The sequence below is a fragment of the Colius striatus genome, chromosome 1 (genome assembly GCF_028858725.1).
Source record: "Colius striatus isolate bColStr4 chromosome 1, bColStr4.1.hap1, whole genome shotgun sequence".
Taxonomy (NCBI): Eukaryota; Metazoa; Chordata; class Aves; order Coliiformes; family Coliidae; genus Colius; species Colius striatus.
Genome location: NC_084759.1, coordinates 22,845,630 through 22,866,922, shown reverse-complemented (window position 1 = coordinate 22,866,922; position 21,293 = coordinate 22,845,630). Strand labels below are relative to the sequence as shown.

General features: G+C 36.7%; 1 protein-coding gene across 4 annotated transcripts in view; it reads right to left on the bottom strand.

Moving 5' to 3' along the window:
• PDS5B (PDS5 cohesin associated factor B) overlaps positions 1 to 21,293 on the bottom strand; it is a 136,326-nt gene that overhangs the window by 39,802 nt on the left and 75,231 nt on the right. For all 4 annotated transcript variants that reach the window (XR_009818494.1, XM_061993678.1, XM_061993696.1 and 1 more), the window contains exons 20-25: positions 21,108 to 21,231; positions 20,162 to 20,320; positions 19,348 to 19,416; positions 14,669 to 14,805; positions 7,697 to 7,820; positions 1,829 to 2,033 (exon numbers count right to left, since the gene is read on the bottom strand). Coding sequence is in view for 3 of the 4 variants with exons in the window: in XM_061993678.1 (XP_061849662.1) it covers positions 1,829 to 2,033; positions 7,697 to 7,820; positions 14,669 to 14,805; positions 19,348 to 19,416; positions 20,162 to 20,320; positions 21,108 to 21,231 (818 nt within the window). In the remaining variant the exon portion in view is untranslated. The remainder of the gene's footprint in view (positions 1 to 1,828; positions 2,034 to 7,696; positions 7,821 to 14,668; positions 14,806 to 19,347; positions 19,417 to 20,161; positions 20,321 to 21,107; positions 21,232 to 21,293) is intronic.

Genomic DNA, 21,293 nt, shown 5'->3' with positions numbered 1-21,293 from the left:
TGAGAGTAATTCCTGCCAGACTATAAAAGGTCACTGTAGAGGAAAGAGGCACTTTACTATCAGGTACTAGCCCTTCACAAGTCTTCCTTAAGCAAGGTATACAGAACTTTACCAACTTCTCTACAAATATGGAAATCTCTTGAAATACCTGAAATAGATCCTCCTCATCTGTCCCAAGTTTTCAAGGAAAAATGAGTAATAATAATAAAAAAGTCAGAACAGATTCAGAAAAATAGCTGAGTTAATCAAAGATGTAATTTTCAGCTCTATTTTTCTGTGGAAACTTTTCAAAAGAGGCACTCTCATCATTACTGAGTTACCACATGGCCAGTAGGGAGAATGACAGAGGGGAAACACATACAGATTGAAATAGTATGATCTTACCAGAACTGAGCTTCAGCTGTACTACTGCAATGATGATTTTTTGACAGGCAAACAGTTCAAGATATTTTATCTGTTGATAGCTCAGACTGGTATACACATGCCACAAAGTTAACATTGTAATCCTCAAAAAAATATCGTATAATCTATATTTAATCCAGACTCTTAGCAGATTATAGTACATATCAAATCAATGGTATCATTGAAAGTAAGTCTTTCAGAAAGGAAAGAACTAGGCACGCTTTAGGGTCCTCCTAGATAACAGGGATCACACACCTAGGCTCCTCTTCATTTCTTCCACAGGTTTTTAAGAGTAACTTGGCAGCATATATCTCAATACATAAGAATTCTTATACTTTCCTCCTATATAACTAAAATTATTTAATCTTTCAAGAGAAATAGTCTTAGGATGACATTGGCTCAGTAGATTTTTCTGTTTTTCATATTGTTGAGAAGGAAGAAAAGCACTGCTCTTTTTTAAGTCTAATTAACATTACACAAAAGGATTTCTCTGCAGACTTGTTCTCTGATCGAAGTCTAAGAGGACTAAGGCACACACAGAGACTGACATAGCCAAAGTCTGTTATTCATAAATGCAGAAGGAAATCAGTTATCTGACAGCATCTGTGAGATCAGGTTCACAAAACAGGTCTGGCCTATCTACCCTAAAATGAGATGAAAAAAAATCCCCTTCATTTCACAAAGGCCAAACCATGAGCAATCATAGAATCTTAAGTCAAAGAAATAAAACTTTCAAAAACTCTTATTCAAAATGCCCACAGCTCTTCATAAAGGTCTGCTTTTTCCTATGACCATGTACTGGTGTTGTCATACTGTACATGTGTAGCTTTGAGAAATCAAAAGGTAAAAAGGGGTGATTTTAGAGAAGAAACATAGCTAACATTCATCAGTCCACAATAACTTATAAAGCATTCCCACAGGCTGCTGGCACTGAGAAGAAAGAACTAAATAAACTCATCCTGAAGTGCCTACAAATACAGCCCTTTGCCAGCAAAACACAAGATAAGAAGCTACCCAATATAGCACAGCAAAGAGTCAATTTAGTACAGCATTTATGTCATTAAGGTTGCATGTTATTAATTAATGAAGTAAAATAAATCACTGTCACTTCACTTACAACATAATTAACCATAAAGTTCAAACAGTACACATAACTGCCTTGAAAGACTACTTGGCTTCCAGTATACTTAGGCATAAGCATTTGCACAGCTTTTAATAGAATTGAAAGACCTCAGAAATACCTGTTAAAAAAGAATAAAATCAAAATAGAACCTGGACTCCATTTTCAGTTTTCATTAGCTACTTCTAGGTGCAATTTACAGCCATTCTATGTTTAAAAACAGACAGTCATCAATATTTTCACAGTCTACTCACATTTACATTTTAACTATAGCACTTGAACCAAAAGTGACTGCTATTCTCTTACCACTAACTGCTGCATGTTGCTTCAGATATTCCCTCCTGACATTTATGTTCTTCACAAGGCACTGTCTAGCATGAGCTCTTCTTTCTTTCACAGGATCTTTTGCACACAGTGCACAAATAGCCATATATTCTAGTGGCAGCCGTAGTCTAGAAAGGCCTTTGTGAAGTTTCTGAGCAAATATTTGTCTCACCTGGTAACATTCATCCTATTAAAAAAAACAAAAGCAAAACCAAAAAAGGTAACAACAGTAAACTTGAAATGAAACATGGAAGCCTAGGTAAACATGACAAAACCAATTTTAGACCTTGCAGCCACAGAAACATGGGAATTTTAAGAATGTTTTTAATGCCAATTCAGAGCAATTAAGTATCATTGATTGGCTGAAGCTTCCTGTAAGATCAGGAGAACACCTGAGGTTCAGAAACTGTACAGGAAGACATATTCAGATCTAAGGTCTAGTTTAGTATATCGAGGCAATGAGTCTATGAAATTGCTTATAATAGGATCATTTGTGGAGACGTCACAGATCTGCACCTAAATGGTATTTAGGCACCAGTTATTACAATATTGATTTTACTACTGTGATTTCACAAATTTTCATCAAGCCATTAATATTGGAAAGTGAATAAAATTCAATCAAATTACTAGATAAAATAAGGTCAAACACTGAAGAGAGTACCAAGCATTTCTGTTACACCATGGAAACCTCTGAACTATGGCTGATCCCAGAAGTGAATAACCTGGGTCCAACAGTTGTCAAATAACACAAAGTAAAACAATACAAAAGCAGTAAATGCACTTCTACAATGTATTAAGTAACATATTTCCAGGAAAGATATGAACTTTAAATCCTCTGCATGAAAATAACCTACATACTTTATGACACCATTAAATTTACAACAAATCATTTCGTGACACAGGCCAAGAAAGGTTAGCAGACATAGGTTAGAAGCAAAACAAAAGTTAGAAGAAAATGTACAGGAAAGCATAAGGTAAACAAGGCCACCAAAACAACTTGGCATATTTAACCTGCCTAGAAAAGCTTTTGTTGTTTGTAAGTATGAAGAAAAAAAAACATTAATGGGAATAAATAGCTAGCTTAGTCAAATAAGAATTGAAGAGGGTTTCTAGCTATCAGCCAGCAAGTGCAGAGTAATGTGCCACTGGTAACACTGACTGCTAAATTTGCAAATGCAAGCAAGAGAGATGATGCATCAGAAAAAACAGGCCCCTCTCTCCCCATACGCAAAAATTAAATCCCAAAGGAATTTATCAAGCATTATTTTCCCTTCTGTACTTCATGCCATAGTCTTCCCCATGGACTGAAACCCTGAAATTCTTCCTGTAGCCAGACTTGAAGCAAACCATGAGACCTACTAAAGATTGACTCAATAGGAAATCCATCCCAAAGTAGAAAGCTAAGACAGAGCCCTCTTATCCTCACTGATAACATCACCCAAGTCTAAAGGCTTTCAAAATCTCAGAAGAGCCCCATGCCTAGTTAGCATACTGACAAGAAAGCATCTCTCCTTGACTCAGAGAAATATATATAGTTCATTATTATCCATGATGTTGTGTGGTTGGAATTACTATTATTCCTTTATCTTATGAGAATAACCTTAAATTCAGCTCAATTACACTAGTTCACTGAGAAGGGGGACTAACCTCAACCAAGTTCTACAGTTTTGTAAGGCATACATTCTCCCTGTTGTATGTATGTACTTCTCTGAAGTCCATGTCAATTCACCAGAAGTTCACCAATTATCCATATTTAAAAAACAAAAAGGAATTTCAAAGCAGCAAATAACCCCCTGACAGAACTTTGATTCTTGAAAATGAAAAAGACTTGTTTAAACAATTAAAAGACTTTCAGGGTAGAGAAAATCGAAAAAGCTTTGGGATTTTTTTTTAACAAATGAAATTTATGCAATCTAAAAGATTTATTCGAAACACAATTAAAATTGCATTTTCAACTGCAAAGCTTATTAGATCCAAAATCTGGCCTTAAAGCCTGTTAAACACTGAAGTACTGAACACTATGTTCAATTATTTTCTATTTCAATATGAAGCTCTGCTGACATCAAAATATGTTCTACAGATCAAAGACTTAACTGCTGGTGAGCTTAGAAGTTTGGCCAAACACACACAGCTTCTTTTAAAATAACAAAACCCATGTGTCCTTAAGCATCACAAAGTCTCTGTTTACCAGAGCAACCTTAATGCAGCAATTAGCAACAACACTGAATTATGTATTCTGCACCCTAATCATGCCACATTGCAAAACGTCAGTCTCGGAGAAAGAAAAATAGCCAGCACAGAACCATAGGTTCTACCTTGGCAACCCTTACAGACCTTGAAAACTTAAGCTTTTACTTTTGTTTGATCTGCTTCCTGATCTGGTCAATTAAAGAAAATTTACTGTAATCAGCCTACCCAAAGTTAAACTTAACATGACTTAGATGTTTTAATTTGTGAATAGATTTGATAGTGTTAAGAATAAACCACCTTTTAGAATTATCAGTATCTAACATCAAGAAATGGATTCTGATACTAAACATTCTAAGCATATGCACACATACAAATATCTCAAACCTAAAAATATACATCTGATTTCCATGGGATATTTATACAGTGCAAAAGTCACTGAAACCTGCATCTGAGGATCTGAAACCAGTTACCCTGCATCCGAGGATCTGAACTCAGTAGCCTGGCAGAGAGAAAGGAAAGACCACAAGAAGATCTAGAAAAGTTATGAAGTACTCAAAACTCACCAGGAGCTGCAGAGGAAAGTAAAGGCAGAAGTCCTGTCCTAACAGCACTTACAATCTAAATTCTAATAAACAAGAAAGAAAGTCACAAAAAGCAGAGAAATAACAATAAATGAGGAGGAAAAAAAGTGACAAAATGATACTACAATGCAACAGATTCTCCTGCAAGATATGTCAAGTCACATGAATATCCATGAGGCAATCATACACAGTCAACATGGCTTCACAATGAACAAATCATGTCTGACTAGTAGCTCTTTGTGATGGAGTGACTGCATAGTGGTTAAGCAAAGAGTAACTGATGTCATCTACTTGGTGTCCTGCCGGGTCTTTGACACATCACATTCTTGTCTCTAAACTGGAGTGAAATGTGCTTCGTAGATGGACTATTGATGGATAAGAAAACGTCTGGATGGCCATGTCCAAAGAATTGCAGTCAAAAACTCAACGTTCTGATGGACCCTCAAGGGTCAATTCCACAACTGGTACTGTTCAACATCTTTATTAATGATACAGATGGCAGGACTGAATACACTCCTCAGCAAGTTGGTGGGTGACACCAAGTTGAGTGGTGCAGTTGATAGACTTAAGGGAAGGGATGCCATCCACAGGGATTTTGACTGGCTTGGGGAGTGGGGCCATGTGAACTTCATGAAGTTCAACAAGTTTAAATGCACAACCCTGCATCAGGGTCAGGGCAATCCTCAGCACCAATGCAGGCTGGGGGATGAATGGACTGAGAGCAGCATGAGGGGCTTGGGGACCCTGGTGGATGAAATACTAGACACGAGCCAGCAATGTGTGCTTAAAGCCCACAGAGACAATTGTATCCTGAGCTGCATATAAAGAAGTGTACCCTGCAAGTTGAAGGAAATGATTCTCCCCTTCCACTTTGCTCTCATGAGACCCCTACCTGGAGTACTACATTCAGCTCTGGGGTTCACATCACAAGACAGACATGGTGCTGTTAGTCTGAGTCCAGAGGAGGGCCATAAGAAACAGTCAGAGGGTTGGAACACCTCTCCTATCAAGACAGGTTGAAAGAGTTAAGAGTTGTTCAGCTTGTAAAAGAGAAGGCTCCAGAAAGACCTTATTGCAGCCTTTCAATATATGAAGGGGGCTTATAAATAAAACAAAGAAAAACTTTTTACCAGGGCCTGTAGTGATGGGACAAGGGGTAATAGTTGAAACTGAAAGATGGTAAATTTAGATAAAGAGGGTAAATTTAGATAAAGAAAGAAATTTTGTACAATGAGGGTGGTAGGATATTGGCAGAGATTGACTAGAGAAATTGTGGATGTCTCATCCCTGGAAGTCTTCAAGGACAGGTTAGACAGGGCTTTGAGCAACCTAATCTTGTGGAAGGTGCCCATGCCCACAGCAGAGTGTTTGGAATGAGATGATCTCTATAGGTCCCTTCTGACCCAAACTATTATAGGATTCTACAGCAAGATGTGATACTTGGTTGTTTTTAAATGATGATGATCCTGTTAGGCTCCTGTAATTTAAAACTCATCTCTCAACATTAACTTTCCAAAATTAAGGAGAGGTAAGCATTAGACCCAAAACCAGGTGGCAACACATCTGTTACCAATATCCACAAACAGTTAAGATACAGCTGGAAGATAAGCAGCAAAAGAGAAGGTGAGACAGAGTGATGAAATAGAGGGCAAGACACATGCACCTAATTTACTGAAAAAAGATTCAAAACAATGATGGTGAATTCTCATAAAGAATTGTCAGGTTTACATTTGCAATAATTAAAAAAATGATGTTGTCCAGCTAGAGTATCCTTTCTGGCACAGAAATAGATCCTATTTGTCATTACAGTAAGTCCCCCTTTTCCTCTCATTTTTTTCTGAATTATAAAAAACTTTAAAATTCATTTTGATACAAGACTCATGTTTCTATTAGGTTTTGGAATAGGAAGAATGAAAAGTATCATTCCTCCCTTTGGATGTAAAAACCTTCATTTATTACCACTGAATTTCTGTTGCATTTTTGTTAAGAGTTGATCTGCTTAAGTAATTTTAAGTTTTGTTCTATTTCTATTGTTTTTCACATTATTTGGGAACTGAGTAAAGCCTCTTTTCCATAGGAACATAAAACCCAAATAAACACTGTTAAAACAATACACAAATCTAATATTGACTTACTCCGGTATGTGATTCATTTTTCTGGCCTAATTGTACCCAACTCCAAACAATTTAAGATATTCTATATGAAAATAAAACAATATCCATGAAGCACCTATATTTTGTATTTTCCAATATTACAGGCCAATTGCAAATCTTCTGACAATGAAAATGGGTTGCAGCTTTTAAACTTTTAGCCAGTCATAGGAATTAAGGTCTGGAAAACAATGCCATTATAAACAAACATATCTTCTGGAAAGGATTCCTTCCAGAGGATTTTCTTGACTTCTGTAAAGTCAGGAGAATACCAGCAGTTACACAAGTAACACCATCAACACAAGTCCATCCCTCCAGGATTGCCTTACTCTTTGTGTGTGAATCAATTTATGTAGAATTTGCTAGGTCTGCAAGACAGGAACACAGTGGATCTCTATATTTCTACTTACAATTTGGAAGTTATTTTCCTTTCTGTTGCTTTGGACTCACAGGCCAAAATTAAGGATGAAAATTCCAACATTTACTAAAAAACCTCTCCCTGTCTATTCTAATATTTAAAATATACCAATTATCTTTACAGACCCCTGGGTTCTAAATATATTCTACCCAACTATCAAGAAACCAAGGCCATTGTTGTCATCACAGTTCAATGTACTTTTTATCTTCTCATTTCAATTTCTAATAACATCATAACGCATGTGGGGTGTTACTTTAAATAAATATCAAATTACTTGGTCTATCAATATTCTAACGTTCTACCACTTTAAGGTAGGATTCCCCATTGGTTAGGCCAGTACTACAAATCTAATTCTCATCCAAAATAAGTTTTTATGGGAAAATAAATTCATGTCAAGGCTGAACATTTTGCACAGAATCAGATAAGCAGAAGTATACACAACATACAGAACAAACAACACACACATTCATACATTTGCTGATAACCCACAAGTCTCACCACATTTCCTTACATTTATGGCTAGTGCACACAGCTGGTACTGTTCTAAGGTGATGATTTCATGGTAACAAGGTTCTTGTGCCAACTTCACAATAGCATTCCCTGCAGCCAACCTCAGTCGAGACATATCGGGTTTACTGAAAAACAAGCACATGGATTATAAAGGTTAGTTAGTTATAAAATTATGTAAATTACTTGTCTTAATAGAATCCCAGTAAGTCTGCGTTGATGAAAAACGAGATACTTTAAAAAGAATGAAAAATTTTCATGGACTTCACCACCCTCACCCCTCCAAATCAACACAGAAGTAATTTCAAACCATGAGTAGTTCCCATGTCACCAATTTCACAGGTTATCATCACATCTATCACCTTGCCTCAACCGATCAATGAAAATTTTCCTTGGAACTTCCTGAAAGTTCCACATGGGTGTGAAACAGTTTTAGCTGTTCACTGGACCAGCACAGTCCAAATTGCCCTTTAGACACCTCACTGTAGCCTGTAAGATACTTTTGTTTAGCATGCTAGTTTTCCTTCAGCAAGGGGCTCCTGACAAAGATGTAGCCCATTTCTAGTCCCCAAAGTTGCCAAATTTTTTCCAGCAATGATAGCTCAAAATCCATGCTGCAATATAATATAAATTAAGATTAATTAGATATTATAAAAAACACTCCATTTGCTATTTTTCCCATCAAAAGATGAATAGGCTTTTCTGTAACTTAAACCCATATTTACAAGTTATCATAAGATTAATCTTCACATGAGCTTTGCAAACTGATAGGCATTTAATGTGTGTATTAATAAACCTGAGCTTTCACTGTACTTAGAAAATTTATTTCAGTATATTACTTCTGCCTTTCTCCAGATCAAACATAAAATAATTATGAAGTTTTATGCATCTCTCACTGAAAACACTAATGAATTCTACTCAGACGTCGTAAATACAGCTTTTTCCTTTGATAAGGTGTATTCTTATTCTGAAATAGTTATTAATTTAAGCAGGACAAATACTGTTTAACTTCTTAATCGTTTGCCCTTTATCTTCAGGAAGGGCAAACAATGTAGTCTTCAAGCTATTACAATGAAAACAGTATAATGCATTTAAGAATGAGATAAAAAGCCCTTATTAAAACACAGAGTGCATGATAAAAATGTCTATTAAAGAGTTTAAACTTTAAAATTTCTCTAATTGGGCTTTATACACACCTTGGTATTTTATGAAAACTACATTTCGGAAAATCTAGACAGATCACAAGCAACCAAGTGACAGAACAAAAGCTCAACTAGCTTTCAAATAAACCAATGAAGATTAACATGGCAATGTCCTGTTCTTAGATGCTAAAATCCACTTAGAGTTGCATCTTCTGTGATAAGTGAACCCAGTAAAGATTCAATTTTAGTACTTCAGTGACAACTGAGCAATGACGACTTACGAGTACAGAGTGATTGAGCCAAAGGAAAAGATAAAATTAAGAACTTTCAATCTTCCTTGGCTTTGGTAGTAATAACACTTAATTCTGAAAATTGAATAAAATCTATTTCACATAGAAGATGGCCAAATCTTTACAGGCTATATGTATCACAGAAACACCCACAAGCATGTGTGCACTCTGTGGGAAGGGAGGACAGTGTTAGTTGTGAACATCATTCTTACAGCTGAAGATGAAAGTCAGATCTGTCTTATTCGCCAAAATTATCTTAGAAGAAACTCTAAATTGAGGATCTATATTTGAACAAATTATTACAGTCAAAAGCTTTCTGACCTGCATTATCTCAAAATACAGTCATTAAGGAAGAAATAAACACGTCTCTGTGTGTGTGTGTGTATGTGTGTATATATATATATATATATATGAAAATGCAGTTTAATGCAGTGCTATTACTATTGCTGAAGACTAGATGTTTGAAATAAGAAAAAAGTGCAGCTACACGGAAAACTTATCGAGTGCAAAACACAGTATTAAAATGGTGGTCTACATGAAGATAATACAAAAAAAATGCATTGTGAAAATGTATCTGATTTAATCATCTTCTCCCAGTTTAAAAACCAGCAGTTAACATTTTTTCTTCTACTCCAGAAGATAAATGCCACTGCCCATTTTTTCTAAGCATTTTCCATGTTCTGCAGAATAAAAAGTGTCTTTTGAATACAGCCTCTGAAAATGCTGCATATCAGATGGTGTAGCAAATTATCTATAGCACAGAACCATGAAGTTTTCAACTCCAATGTTTTAAAATAATCTTTCTCTTCGTAAGGTTCAGATTCAGGAAAATGCAGGTAGTGTTTCAGAAGAATCTCAATTTGTGTTCATATATAATATCAGCAATTCCAGCAACATGTAGTGTCCATCTGATACTGAGATTAAACTTCTACTACTAAGACATACAAGATTTAACTTGGCTCAGAAAATTAGTATAATCTTGACATTTAAATTTGTAGGATTGTTTATTGCCTGTAAAATTTAAAATAAAGACCTGGAAAGATGGTTGAGATATTGTTTCTGGACAAAATTCAATATTAAATAAATCTGGCACTGGTGACTTTAACCTACATATGCTAACATCTCAAAGCAATTAGTTGTCCTAAAAGCAATTTCATTAAGTCACAAATTCTACTATTTCAAAGTGAGAAGAATGAACATAAGCAGGGATTTGTTGATGTGTTTTTCAAGTGGGACCTTGTCTTCACATGACAACTCCAGGCTGAACTATGCTTTGAACCTTACACTGACACTGAAAAGGACAGTTCTGTAGATTTAGAGGCATGGGAGACAGACTAATTTTTATGTCTGCTGATGACAATAACATCCACATAATAGCTTACATGAGGTCAAATGTCTTCTGAACCCTGCCACTTCCTTTTATTTCAATTATCTTTAGGAAATTACACATTGTTTGAAAGACAAATGCAAGCCATGCACAAAAATTGACTCTACATAGAATGACATCAGATCAACTACAGTTTAAAGGATGATGTTCCAGACTGAACAATTTTATTCCTTCCAAAGCCTACTCTAATTTAGAAGAAGCAGTGTCAGATTTGCACGGTAGGGACACAAAGCATTGCCAGAAAAAAAAAAGATATCCTCATTGTATTCTCAAAAGGTGAGGAATAAATGTCAGGAACTGCCAGTGAGATACTGGCAAGCTCCATGCAGAACTTGTGTGCCTCAAACATCATTTCTTCTGCTTCAGGTTTTGAGAGCATTTATTAGTGTAGATGGTATAGCTCACACAGGGACAATGGAGACCTGTCCTTATAGCACACAGCTTTCAAAAAATGCAATTGCTAGGAATCACAGCATAGCTACAGTTGGTAGGGAGCGGGGAGGTCATCCAACCCAACTCCTCTGCTCAAGCAGGGTCACCTAGAGCAAGCTGCCCAACACAGTGTATAGATGAATTTTTAATGTCTCCAAGGATGGAAACTCCATCACCTCCCTGGACAACCTGTGCCAGTGCTCGGTCACTCTCAGCAAAAAAGTATTGTGTTCAGAACCTCCTCTGGTGCTTTCACTGGGCAGCACTAAGAAGTGCCTTGCTCCATCTTCTTTACACTCTCCATTCAGTTATTTGTAAACATTGATGAGATCTCCACTGAGCCATTTCTTCCCTAGGCTGAACAGTCCTGCTCTCAGCCTTTCCTCACACCAATCCCTTAAGCATCTTCATGGTCCTTACAGTGAGCTCATTCCAGTAGCTCCACATCTCATCCCAGCTCTCGTGCTGGGGAGCCCAAGGATTCCATCAACTTCTTGGGGATTGATGTGAAGACGACTGGACTACAGTTAGTCCTCTGACTCATCCTTCCTGTCCTTTCTTAACATAGGTGAGAAGTTTGCTGCCTTCCTCCAGTCTTCAAGCACCTCTGCCAATCACTATGATCATCCAAAGTGGATCAAGAGTGGCCTCACAATGACATCTGCCAGCTCCCTCAACACTCATGAGTGCATCACATCAAGGATCATACTCTTATCCCTAGTCTTCCTTTTTACTTAAAGAAGTTCTTCTAGTTGCCTTTTTCATCCCTCACTAGATTCAATTCCAGCTGGGCTTTGGCTTTCCTGTGTCTCAGATGGTGTTCTCTGTATTCCTGCAAGATTACCTGACCCTACTTCCACTTTCTGTATACCTAAAAAAAGCTTAGTATGGTTTGGATTAGAAAAGAGCTTTAAAGGTCATCTAAGTCTAACTTCCCTCCAATGAGAAGAGACATGTTGAGCTAGATCATGTTGCTCAGTTCCCCATCCATCCTGACCTTGAATGTTTCCAGAGATGGACCACCTCTCTGGACAGCTTGTCCCACTGGTTCACCAGCAGCATCATAAAAAACATATTCCTTGTTTCTAGTCTGAATTTACCTTTGTTTAGTTTAAAACCATTACTCCTTGTCCTGTCGAAAGTCTGTCCTCATCTTTCTTATAAGCCCTCTAAGTACTAAAAGGCTGCAATAAGGAGTCTCCTCTTCTTCAGGCTGAACAATCCCAACTCTTTGAGCCCTTCCTCTCAGGAGATATATTCCATTCCTCCAATCATTTCTGTGGCCCTTCTCTGGACCTGCTCCAACAGCTCCATGTTATTCCTGTGCTGAGGATCCCAGAGCTGGGTACAATACTGCAGGTGGGGGTCTTACCAGAGCAAAGGGGCAGAATCACTTGCCTTGACCTGCTGGCCACAATACTTTACATGCAGCTCAGGATACTGTTGGCTTTCCGGGATGCAAGTGCACGTTATCAGGTTATGTCCAGCTTTTCATCCACCAGAACCTCACAGTCCTCTGTCTGCAGGGCTGAGACACTCAAGGTCTTCCTTCATGTTTGAGTTCTGCCAGCAGCTCCTTGCTCATCCATGCAGGTCTGATAAAATACTTGCCCGACCTGCTTTGACCACTCTTGAGCTTAGAGAAGATGATGCTTGAATACTAACTAGCTAGCTTTCTTGGACCTCTCTTCACTCCCAGGCCTTATCTAATGGGACTCTTCTAAGCAAGTCTTCAAACAGGCCCAAGTTGGTTCTCTTGAAGAACTGTCATCTTGGGTTTTGCCCTCTTGCTGCCCTCAGGATTCTGAACTCCACCATCTTATGGCCATTACAGCCAAGGCTGCCGTCAATCTTCACATATTCAACAAGTCCCTCCTTGTTGGAGAGTCTGAGGTCCAGCAGAGAACCTCTGCTGATTGCCTCTTTTATCACTTGAGTCAGGAAATTGTCATTGATGCTCCCCAGGAAGCACCTGGATTGTTATGTACTATGCATTGAACCTCCAGTAGGTATTGGAGTGGTTGAAGGTGCCCCCCATGAAGGTGCCAAGGCCTGTGAACATGAAGTTGTTTCTAGCTGTTTAAAAGTGACCTTCGTCTGCTTCCTCTTCATTGTTGGGGTCCCACAGAGGACATCCACTACAACATTACCCATACCAGTTTGCTCTTTAAGACCAATCCATAAGCTCTCAATTATCTCTCATCATCCATCCTCAGGCAGAACTCCAAGCTCTGAGGTGGAAAGTTTGCCTTTAACAGAGCAACCCCACATGTCATTGCAGCTTTCTACCTCCTCTAAAAGTATCCCCAGCCCTCCATTAGCTTCAACAATGAGGAATTACCACATCTTTATATACAGTTTCTATTATTATTTATAGTTTTGAGTATGAAGAGAGTGGGAAAATAAAATTTCTAAAATACGGAAGAGTTAAGAATCATCACTCCAAGCACAAAAATACACAGGACCTAAAGAACTGATCTGTTCACAAACTACTGGATAAGCAAACAACATGCTTTGAACAAGTATGGTGAAAAACAACACTTATTGTGTAGTGTCCAGTGATAGGACTAGGGCTAATAGACAAAAGCTGGAGCACACAAAGTTCCACTTAAGTTTAAGGAAAAACATCTTTTCTGTAAAGGTGACCTGGCACAGGCTGCCCAAGGAGGGTGTGGAGCCTCATTCTCTGGAGTTTTTAAAAACCTGCCTGGACGTATTCTTGAGTGACCTGGTCTAGGTGGACATACGTGAGCAGGGGAGTTGGACTGGATAATCTTCAGAGGTCCCTTCCAACTCCTACCATTCTGTGATTCTGTGATACTGCCACTTAACTCCCTAGTAACTGCCATCAATGGTCATATTACTGAAATTTAAAATTACAAAACAATTATTTACAAGGAACTTTAAGATAGAATACACAGTTACCACAAAGATAACATGCTAGACAACTCTTGGATATGCAATTATGCACACACATCACCAGTTTATCTGCATAATAATCACCGTGCAAAAGTAAACTCCTCTTGAAAATTAAAATCTTTTTTTTTCATACTAGTACAACCCATCCATGCCTTTAATGGCTTTTGTAGACATAAATTTACAATGTTTGGCAAGCAACAGCCACTGACAACTTGTCACTTCTACCATAGAGGATTAAGAAGATACCCAGAAAGACAAATAAACTACCTAACAATCACAAAAAAGGCAAATTATTTCTTGAGACTTAATCCTCTTCATACATTTCCCTCTTCCTTACACTTCTAGAGGCCTCAAGGGATCAAAGTCTGCCTTCAAGCAGAAGTGTTTTATGTACTAGCTATTCACACTTGGTCCACTGCAACATGCTATTATTTTTATTGGACAGTCTGCCTGTCAGCCTTTGACATACACAACAATTGGTACAACAGAAAGAGCAAGCTGCATAAAAAATTAAAACCAATTTTCAATGTGAAAGAGGAAGTTACATAGTTTATTTTTGCAATGAGTGACAGCTCTTTAGAGAACAGTAACACAGATAAAAACCATTAAAATACAACTGTGTCTACAGTGTTAAAAAACTGAGACTCAGCAAACTTATGAGGGAATCCACCAAAGCTTAACACTACTTCTCAGGAAATAAGATAAACTGTTAAGCAGTCTAATAGAGTAGTTTACCTAACTACTTTCACTACGACTCTCCCCACCACATCATCACAGACATCAAAACATTACCATCTGTTACTTACCTAATTTTCCCCTGCTCTGTTAAATCTCCATCACTGTGTAATATTGTTGTTAGCAACCTCAGAGTAGAAGTTCCTGACTTGCTGTGGTTGTTCTTCATTCCTAGTAACCATCGAACCATCATCTTGATGGCCTGAATCTGAAAAGAAATATTTGATATGCAGGTCAAATCACACCATGAGTCTCAATTTTAAAATAATCTAATTGTGCAGTATTTTCCAAAATGCTTTTTGCTGCTACAAACATAAGCCTGTCAGTGTTGCAAAACACCACTTAAATATAGAAAGCTAACTAGACGTATTCTCACTAGACAGCAAGTTTTCACTGGAAGTCTCAAGCATTTCTCACAGCAAATAAAAATATACAACACTTAAAGTTTGAACTGTTTCTTCTCCTAAGCAATCGCCTATCCCGTTCTGTGAAAAATTATCTTAATTGAGCACATATCCATTAAAACTGTGGAATAGAAAAAAATATATACTTAAAAGCATAACAGCAGAACACATTTTCATCTTCTAATATTCCTGTAATTCCCGTGCTTAAATAATCCCTATAATCCCTTCATTTATGTACACAATATTTGAATTCAGATCTAAGACATGTAAATGAAAACACACTTCATAGACATTTTGACCGTTAGAGTAGCAACCTGTTTTAAGATAACTCATCCTGGAAAATAGTATTTCTTTCATGGCTATTTACAGGAAAGACTGAAAGTCTGTTACTCAGTATAACTTGTCTTTTGCCCATGACAATATCAAGTGTTTTGAGGTAAACTTCTAAAAGTGTTCAGAACCCAGCAGCTATTATGAAGCACTGGATAATTTCACAATTCTTCAGTGAAAATAAAGTATGAATTGAAGATTGTTTTAGTATTTGAATCTGTCTATCCTTTCACTTTCCCTCTACATGAGAGCAGAAAGAAGAGTGTCCTCTTACAACAGAAATGAAAATCTGAATTGTGTAGACAACCTTGGGGAAAAAAAAAGAACAACAAAAATAAACAAACCAAAACATCAAACCCTGAGGTTCAAAACACAAACACCAAAATCTTCCTAGAGAAACTAAAGCTACTTTTTGTACAGCGTAACTTCAAATTTGCTCCTTACATGAAGTTATTACAACTGCCCCATTAAACTTTTACAGTATCACCAAATAAATCTCATCATATAGTTGATTTATTCCACATAAACCAATCCCCAATGACCCCTTCATATCCAAGATCAAGAACTGTCATCTACAAGTGAATGTATATTTTAGCACTGTAGCCCATTTACTTGATCTACAGAATTCTAATTCTGTTGGGTAACACCAGCAAGAGGTAGGAAGTTCACTCAAGAACTCAAAATGGAGTTTGCAGAAACAAATGAAATTGTCTTGCCCTTGTTCCCTAAGGGTCTTCCATTGAAATAGCTCTAAGTATCCACTGAAAGATTTTAATCAACAACAAAATCAACAATAAAATAATAACAAAAACAATAACAGAAGCAATTCTTTTGACAGCTTACCAAGTGAGTTACTTCATGTCACAATCAGTACCTGTAACCTCCCATTTGTTGGGAGGAAAAACCTCTCTCTGATCAGCTCCTGAGCAATTTCAGTTTTAACCTTTGCTTCTCTCTTCCCGCTCCACAATTTTCTTTCCCAATTTTACTGTCTAAATCTACCCTAGACTTTCTTACATATGGCAAATCCTAATCTCAACTCCTTCAGGATTCTTCTGTGACCTCACTATGCTCCCTGTTCCTTTGATCGTGTTAATGATGTTGGGATGACATTCCACCAACCTTTCACAATTTAGGATTTCCACTAAATCAGTATAGAGCATAAGAATTCCCCCAGTCACTGCTTCTGACTACCTGAAGAGTTAAAACAAACATGACAAGAGTTTGCATTGGCCTTATGTTGTAATTTTTTTTCCTTTGCAGGCAAATAGGATAACTATCAAAGGATAATTAGATTTGGAAGGAGTTTTGGGAGGTCTCCAGTCCAATCTCCTGCTCAAAGGAAGGTCAGCTATGAAGTCAGACCACATTGGTCTCAATTTTATCCACTGTGCTGTGGAAAGCCTCCAAAAAGGGTAAGTGCACTGGCTCTCTTGGCAAGCTACAACCTTGTGCAACCTGTTCCACTGTCTGATTGTTCTCAGGTTTTTTTCCTTATATCACATCTGAACCTCGTTTCAATTTGTGACCTATTAGTCTAGAATTCTCTGAGATAAAAAATTATTATATACGATGTGCAAATATAAAGCAAGTCAAAACACAACGTGGGTCACAATCACATCCAAGGTCACAAATTACTGCTTTGTACTTGAATTAGAACATGGACTATATGTATTTGAACTGCACGCAAAAGTGATAGGACACGATCATTTCTTTTCGAAACAGTGAATATAACGTGACATATCCATTTTGTCATATGAGAAAGCTACAACTAACTAGTAGCTTTACATAAACTGTCAGTAGTGAATAATTACTAAATGTTTATTTTTAATTGGGAATTTTAATCTTATCAACAGATTGTTAAAATCCTTTTCTCTGATCTAGAAGTTACTATCATGGCTCCATTGTAAAAAAATAATGGGTTTTCCATGCAGTGTGGTGATCCCAGAAACACTGTCTTCCCACCAGTACCATTATTACAACAGCTAGCTCAGGTTTCTAGTACTTGAGTTGTCAGTGCCACAAATGCTGCAGGTCTGTGCAGCATTAGAAGATCAAACAATGCTTACTGAGAGCACAGTTAGAGAAATAGGATGAGAAAATTATATTGCAGTGGACATTGAAGGAAACAAGAAATGTCACTGCTACTATGCAAGTCTAAATCCACTGCACAGTGAACAGAAGTACTCAGTACTGATCACTGCAAAGACTGATTACTGCTTTAGAGCTGACACTCAAGGGTCAATTCAAGTCTATTAAAATCTAATAGAGTAATTAATTCAATTAATATTTAACACTGTACTGAAACATTTCTCTACAGATATAACTTCATTCATGTTTAGCTTTCAAAACTAAGGCTAGTCTGTATCAGTTTATATTTGTTAGGCTGGATGATACTAAAATTCTGTCATCAGTCTTTCCCCCTTTTATACTTAAAACTTGATAGTTTTAACGTCCCCATTAAAGAGTTATTATATGTTACAAAGGGAGAAAGCGGCTTTTAAAACCAGAGTGAAGAAACATACATGTCAGCAAGAAATCATTTCTAAACTAATGGTGTGGCCTGCAGCTTTCATTAAACATAGGTTTCTCAGTGGTAATAAATGCTAATTAAATTTGCAGATCAATTTTCATAATAAGTGCCAATAAAGACTTTTTACTGTTTTCAGGCCTGGCTTCAACTTCAAATTGCCTTAAGACTTTCTATAAGTTGGTTCCCTTCCAAATAGCCAATTGTGTGATAAGTTTTATCAATATAAAACTGTTTTAGGAGAGATATTACAGTTTCACAAATAACTTTAAAAATTGAGAAAACCAATAATTACTGCTTGATGTTACATGTACAATCACTGAAGTGAAATCATGTCTACTTTGAAATAGCAGTTCATTTAATAAAAGCAAATATGCATTTTTAAAACAGTTTTTGCATGTTTTGTGAAACTATGGAATTGCACAAATAGGAAAAATATCCTTGCTGTAGTCAAATGACTAAGAAGACGACAAATCAACTCCAAACACACATTAACATTTCCAGTAATGAGTTCTATACCAAGCTGGAAGCCAAAGTACTTATTAAACCAGCAGACAGAGGTATGCTACAAGAAGTTTTAACAGCTTAAGAGAGAAGGCAAAGAACTTTTTTTAAACTACCAGAGGACTTATATTTAACAGGCACTGGAAATTAAATGACTGCTACAATGAACTTAGAATCAGCATGTTGCAAAGTACATGCCTCTATGTAATTCTAAAAGAAAATGTTAAAGCAAGCTCTATACCTGTTCTGAAGTAACAGCATATAAAAACAAGTACAGACAAGGGATGCATTTTCCACAGTCTAAGTCTATTTCTGATGGAGTGAAAAATTGAGTGAGAATATCCATTATCAAGTCCAGAAAATGTAGTAATAAACAATAAACTTATGCAAAAAAAAGCAGTGAGATGACGTTAACTAAAAAAAAAACCCAAATATCCAACATTGTTTTCAATTTCTTAAATCTAGTTTTTTCTCTAATACACATTGTAGACAATGAAAATCAATTTATTATTCACACTAAAGAAACCAACAAATCCAGAACTTTTTCTTTATTCCAAAACAGCACTGAAAGTTTCTTGATTAAGTCCTAAAAATTCAAAAGCAAGAGGGAAGACTTTGTTTAAAGTACCTATATTATTTGATTCCTACATTAAACAGGAGGGGAAAAAAGAATTTTACTTTAACTGTGATAATACTGGAATACTTTAGTGTTGCACAGCAATCTATACCTACAAAAAGCTACAGGAAGAAGTCAATCTAGTATATACGTAAATTTACTCACGTAAGTATAAAAGAGTAGATGCTCCTTAAAGGATCTATAAACATGTGCATTTTGATGAGATCTTCAATTTACTACTTCTTTACTTTTATAAAAGTGACAACAAAAAAAGCAGTTACCTGTTTCAGGAATCGAATCCAGATATTTAGCTTTCTTTATTAAACATTATACATACAACCACAGGAAAATATAAGTGCTACTTACTTTAACAAGCGTTTCAGGAGACACTTCTTCATCTGGGACCCAAAGTTTTGTTGTCTTTTTTCCTGGAAGCTAAACCAAATATTCTTTTGTTACACTACTGCTATTCTTCAGTGAAATCTGCTATTATCTCTTTCCTGTTTGCTTGTGAAAACAATATGGCAGTGCTTGCTGGTTAGCTTTATGCCTTCTGTATTTTACAGACAATGCTGTTCTTACCTTGCTATTCAAGTATCAGAATACTTAACAGCAGTAAAGGTCTTCTTTGTTGTTACCTGAAAACTAGTGCTTTAGAGTGTAATAGCCATTGCCTTGAAAGTAATTTCCAGTTTCCATATTCACTGAAGTGGAACTTCAAGCACATAGACAGTAAATCTTTCCCAAAACAATGGCTAACAATGCACAAGTTCTTTTTTTTTTTTCACTTTATAATCACTACCAATACAGAAATAATTGAAAAATTTGAATTTTAGTTTCAAATGCATTATGCTTACTAAAAAAACAAACAAAAAAAACCCCAACAAAACTTGCTTGCTCAAGACAAGAGACTGAGCGAAGTCAATACCAATTTTCCCGCTGTCATGGGTGATGAAATCCTGTGATACATAGCTTGTTGTTTTAGAAAGGACTACCAAATTAGTACCATCTCCTATCCTGTATTGTGGGTTTTCAGCTGAGTCAAAGAGTACATGTGGAAATCAAATGACAACCGTATACAAAAAGCAGAACAAGCAAGCCAACAGTTCTCACAAGTACTTGCTGAGTACTGTACTACAGGAGAAGCAGAATCTTAATACGAAGTTTTAAAATTACTTACCCTGTCATTCATGAGTAAATCTTTAACAATAAAAGTGGCAACCAAAGATTTCAAAGGGGCAGCAAACTGATCAGGTGCTAGCATGGCTATATGGCCAATAGTAACCAATGGTGTAATGAGATGCTCAAAATTGCTTGGATCCAGACTTTTATGCAGTGGCTAGAAAAAAGGCAACAAATTCAGGTATTACTGGTATAACCTGTGTCTTACAGGGGGGTGTGGTGGTGGTGGTGAGAGTTCTATACCAAGTTGTCCATGTCTAGTTCTATTTCAGAGAAACAGTTTGAAAAGAACAACTAACTAGTTAGATCTAACAATACATTCACCAACCCTACAAATCTCCTACAAATCCAGAGAAAAATCAAGATGACAGACAAAATGTTTATCACATCTGGGTAGGTCAAAAAGCATCATCTCAAGGAAGACTATTTAGGAAATAATGGATTAAAAAGTGTATCTTCTTGTGGAAGAAGTGGGCATACTACACCTCAAAATGGCAGTTTCAGTAATAGGCTATGATTCAGTCTTCAAGATAAAAGGCTGATGGGCACCAATTAAAAATTACATTTCCAGTTATGACTATAAAATCTGTTGTAATAGTCTCTACCATAATTCAGTTCTCCATAATTTCAGTAACCATTTAAATCCTCTTGGCCAGTCCAACAGCAGTGAAGAGTTCTATATGGTTTCTCTTTCCATAAAGAGCTCATGGTTCTAGCAGATAGTCCAGCACTTTATCGTATGTTAAAACACATAACCCTAAACATGATCAATCATAGGATATGAAACACTCTCCACTATCATTTTTGAGGCCAAATTATATGAGAACAAAGGGAAAGGGGAAAAACCATATTTTCTCAACTTGAAACAACTTGCCATGTAAAACTGTGACTAGATCCCTTAGTTTACATATGCAATATGAAAGACTAATAAAAATTAATTTTACCTCAAATATCTGTGCAAACTGTGTTTCTTTGCTGGAAAATATTGCGTGGATACAGTGAATAGCATACTTGGCTTGACGAGGGGGTCCCTTTTTAGCTTTATGATGCAAAACTGGAAGCAAAGCACTTAAACACAAGAGAGAGAAGTATATTTTCACATATTGAAATTCTTCCAAAATATCAAACTA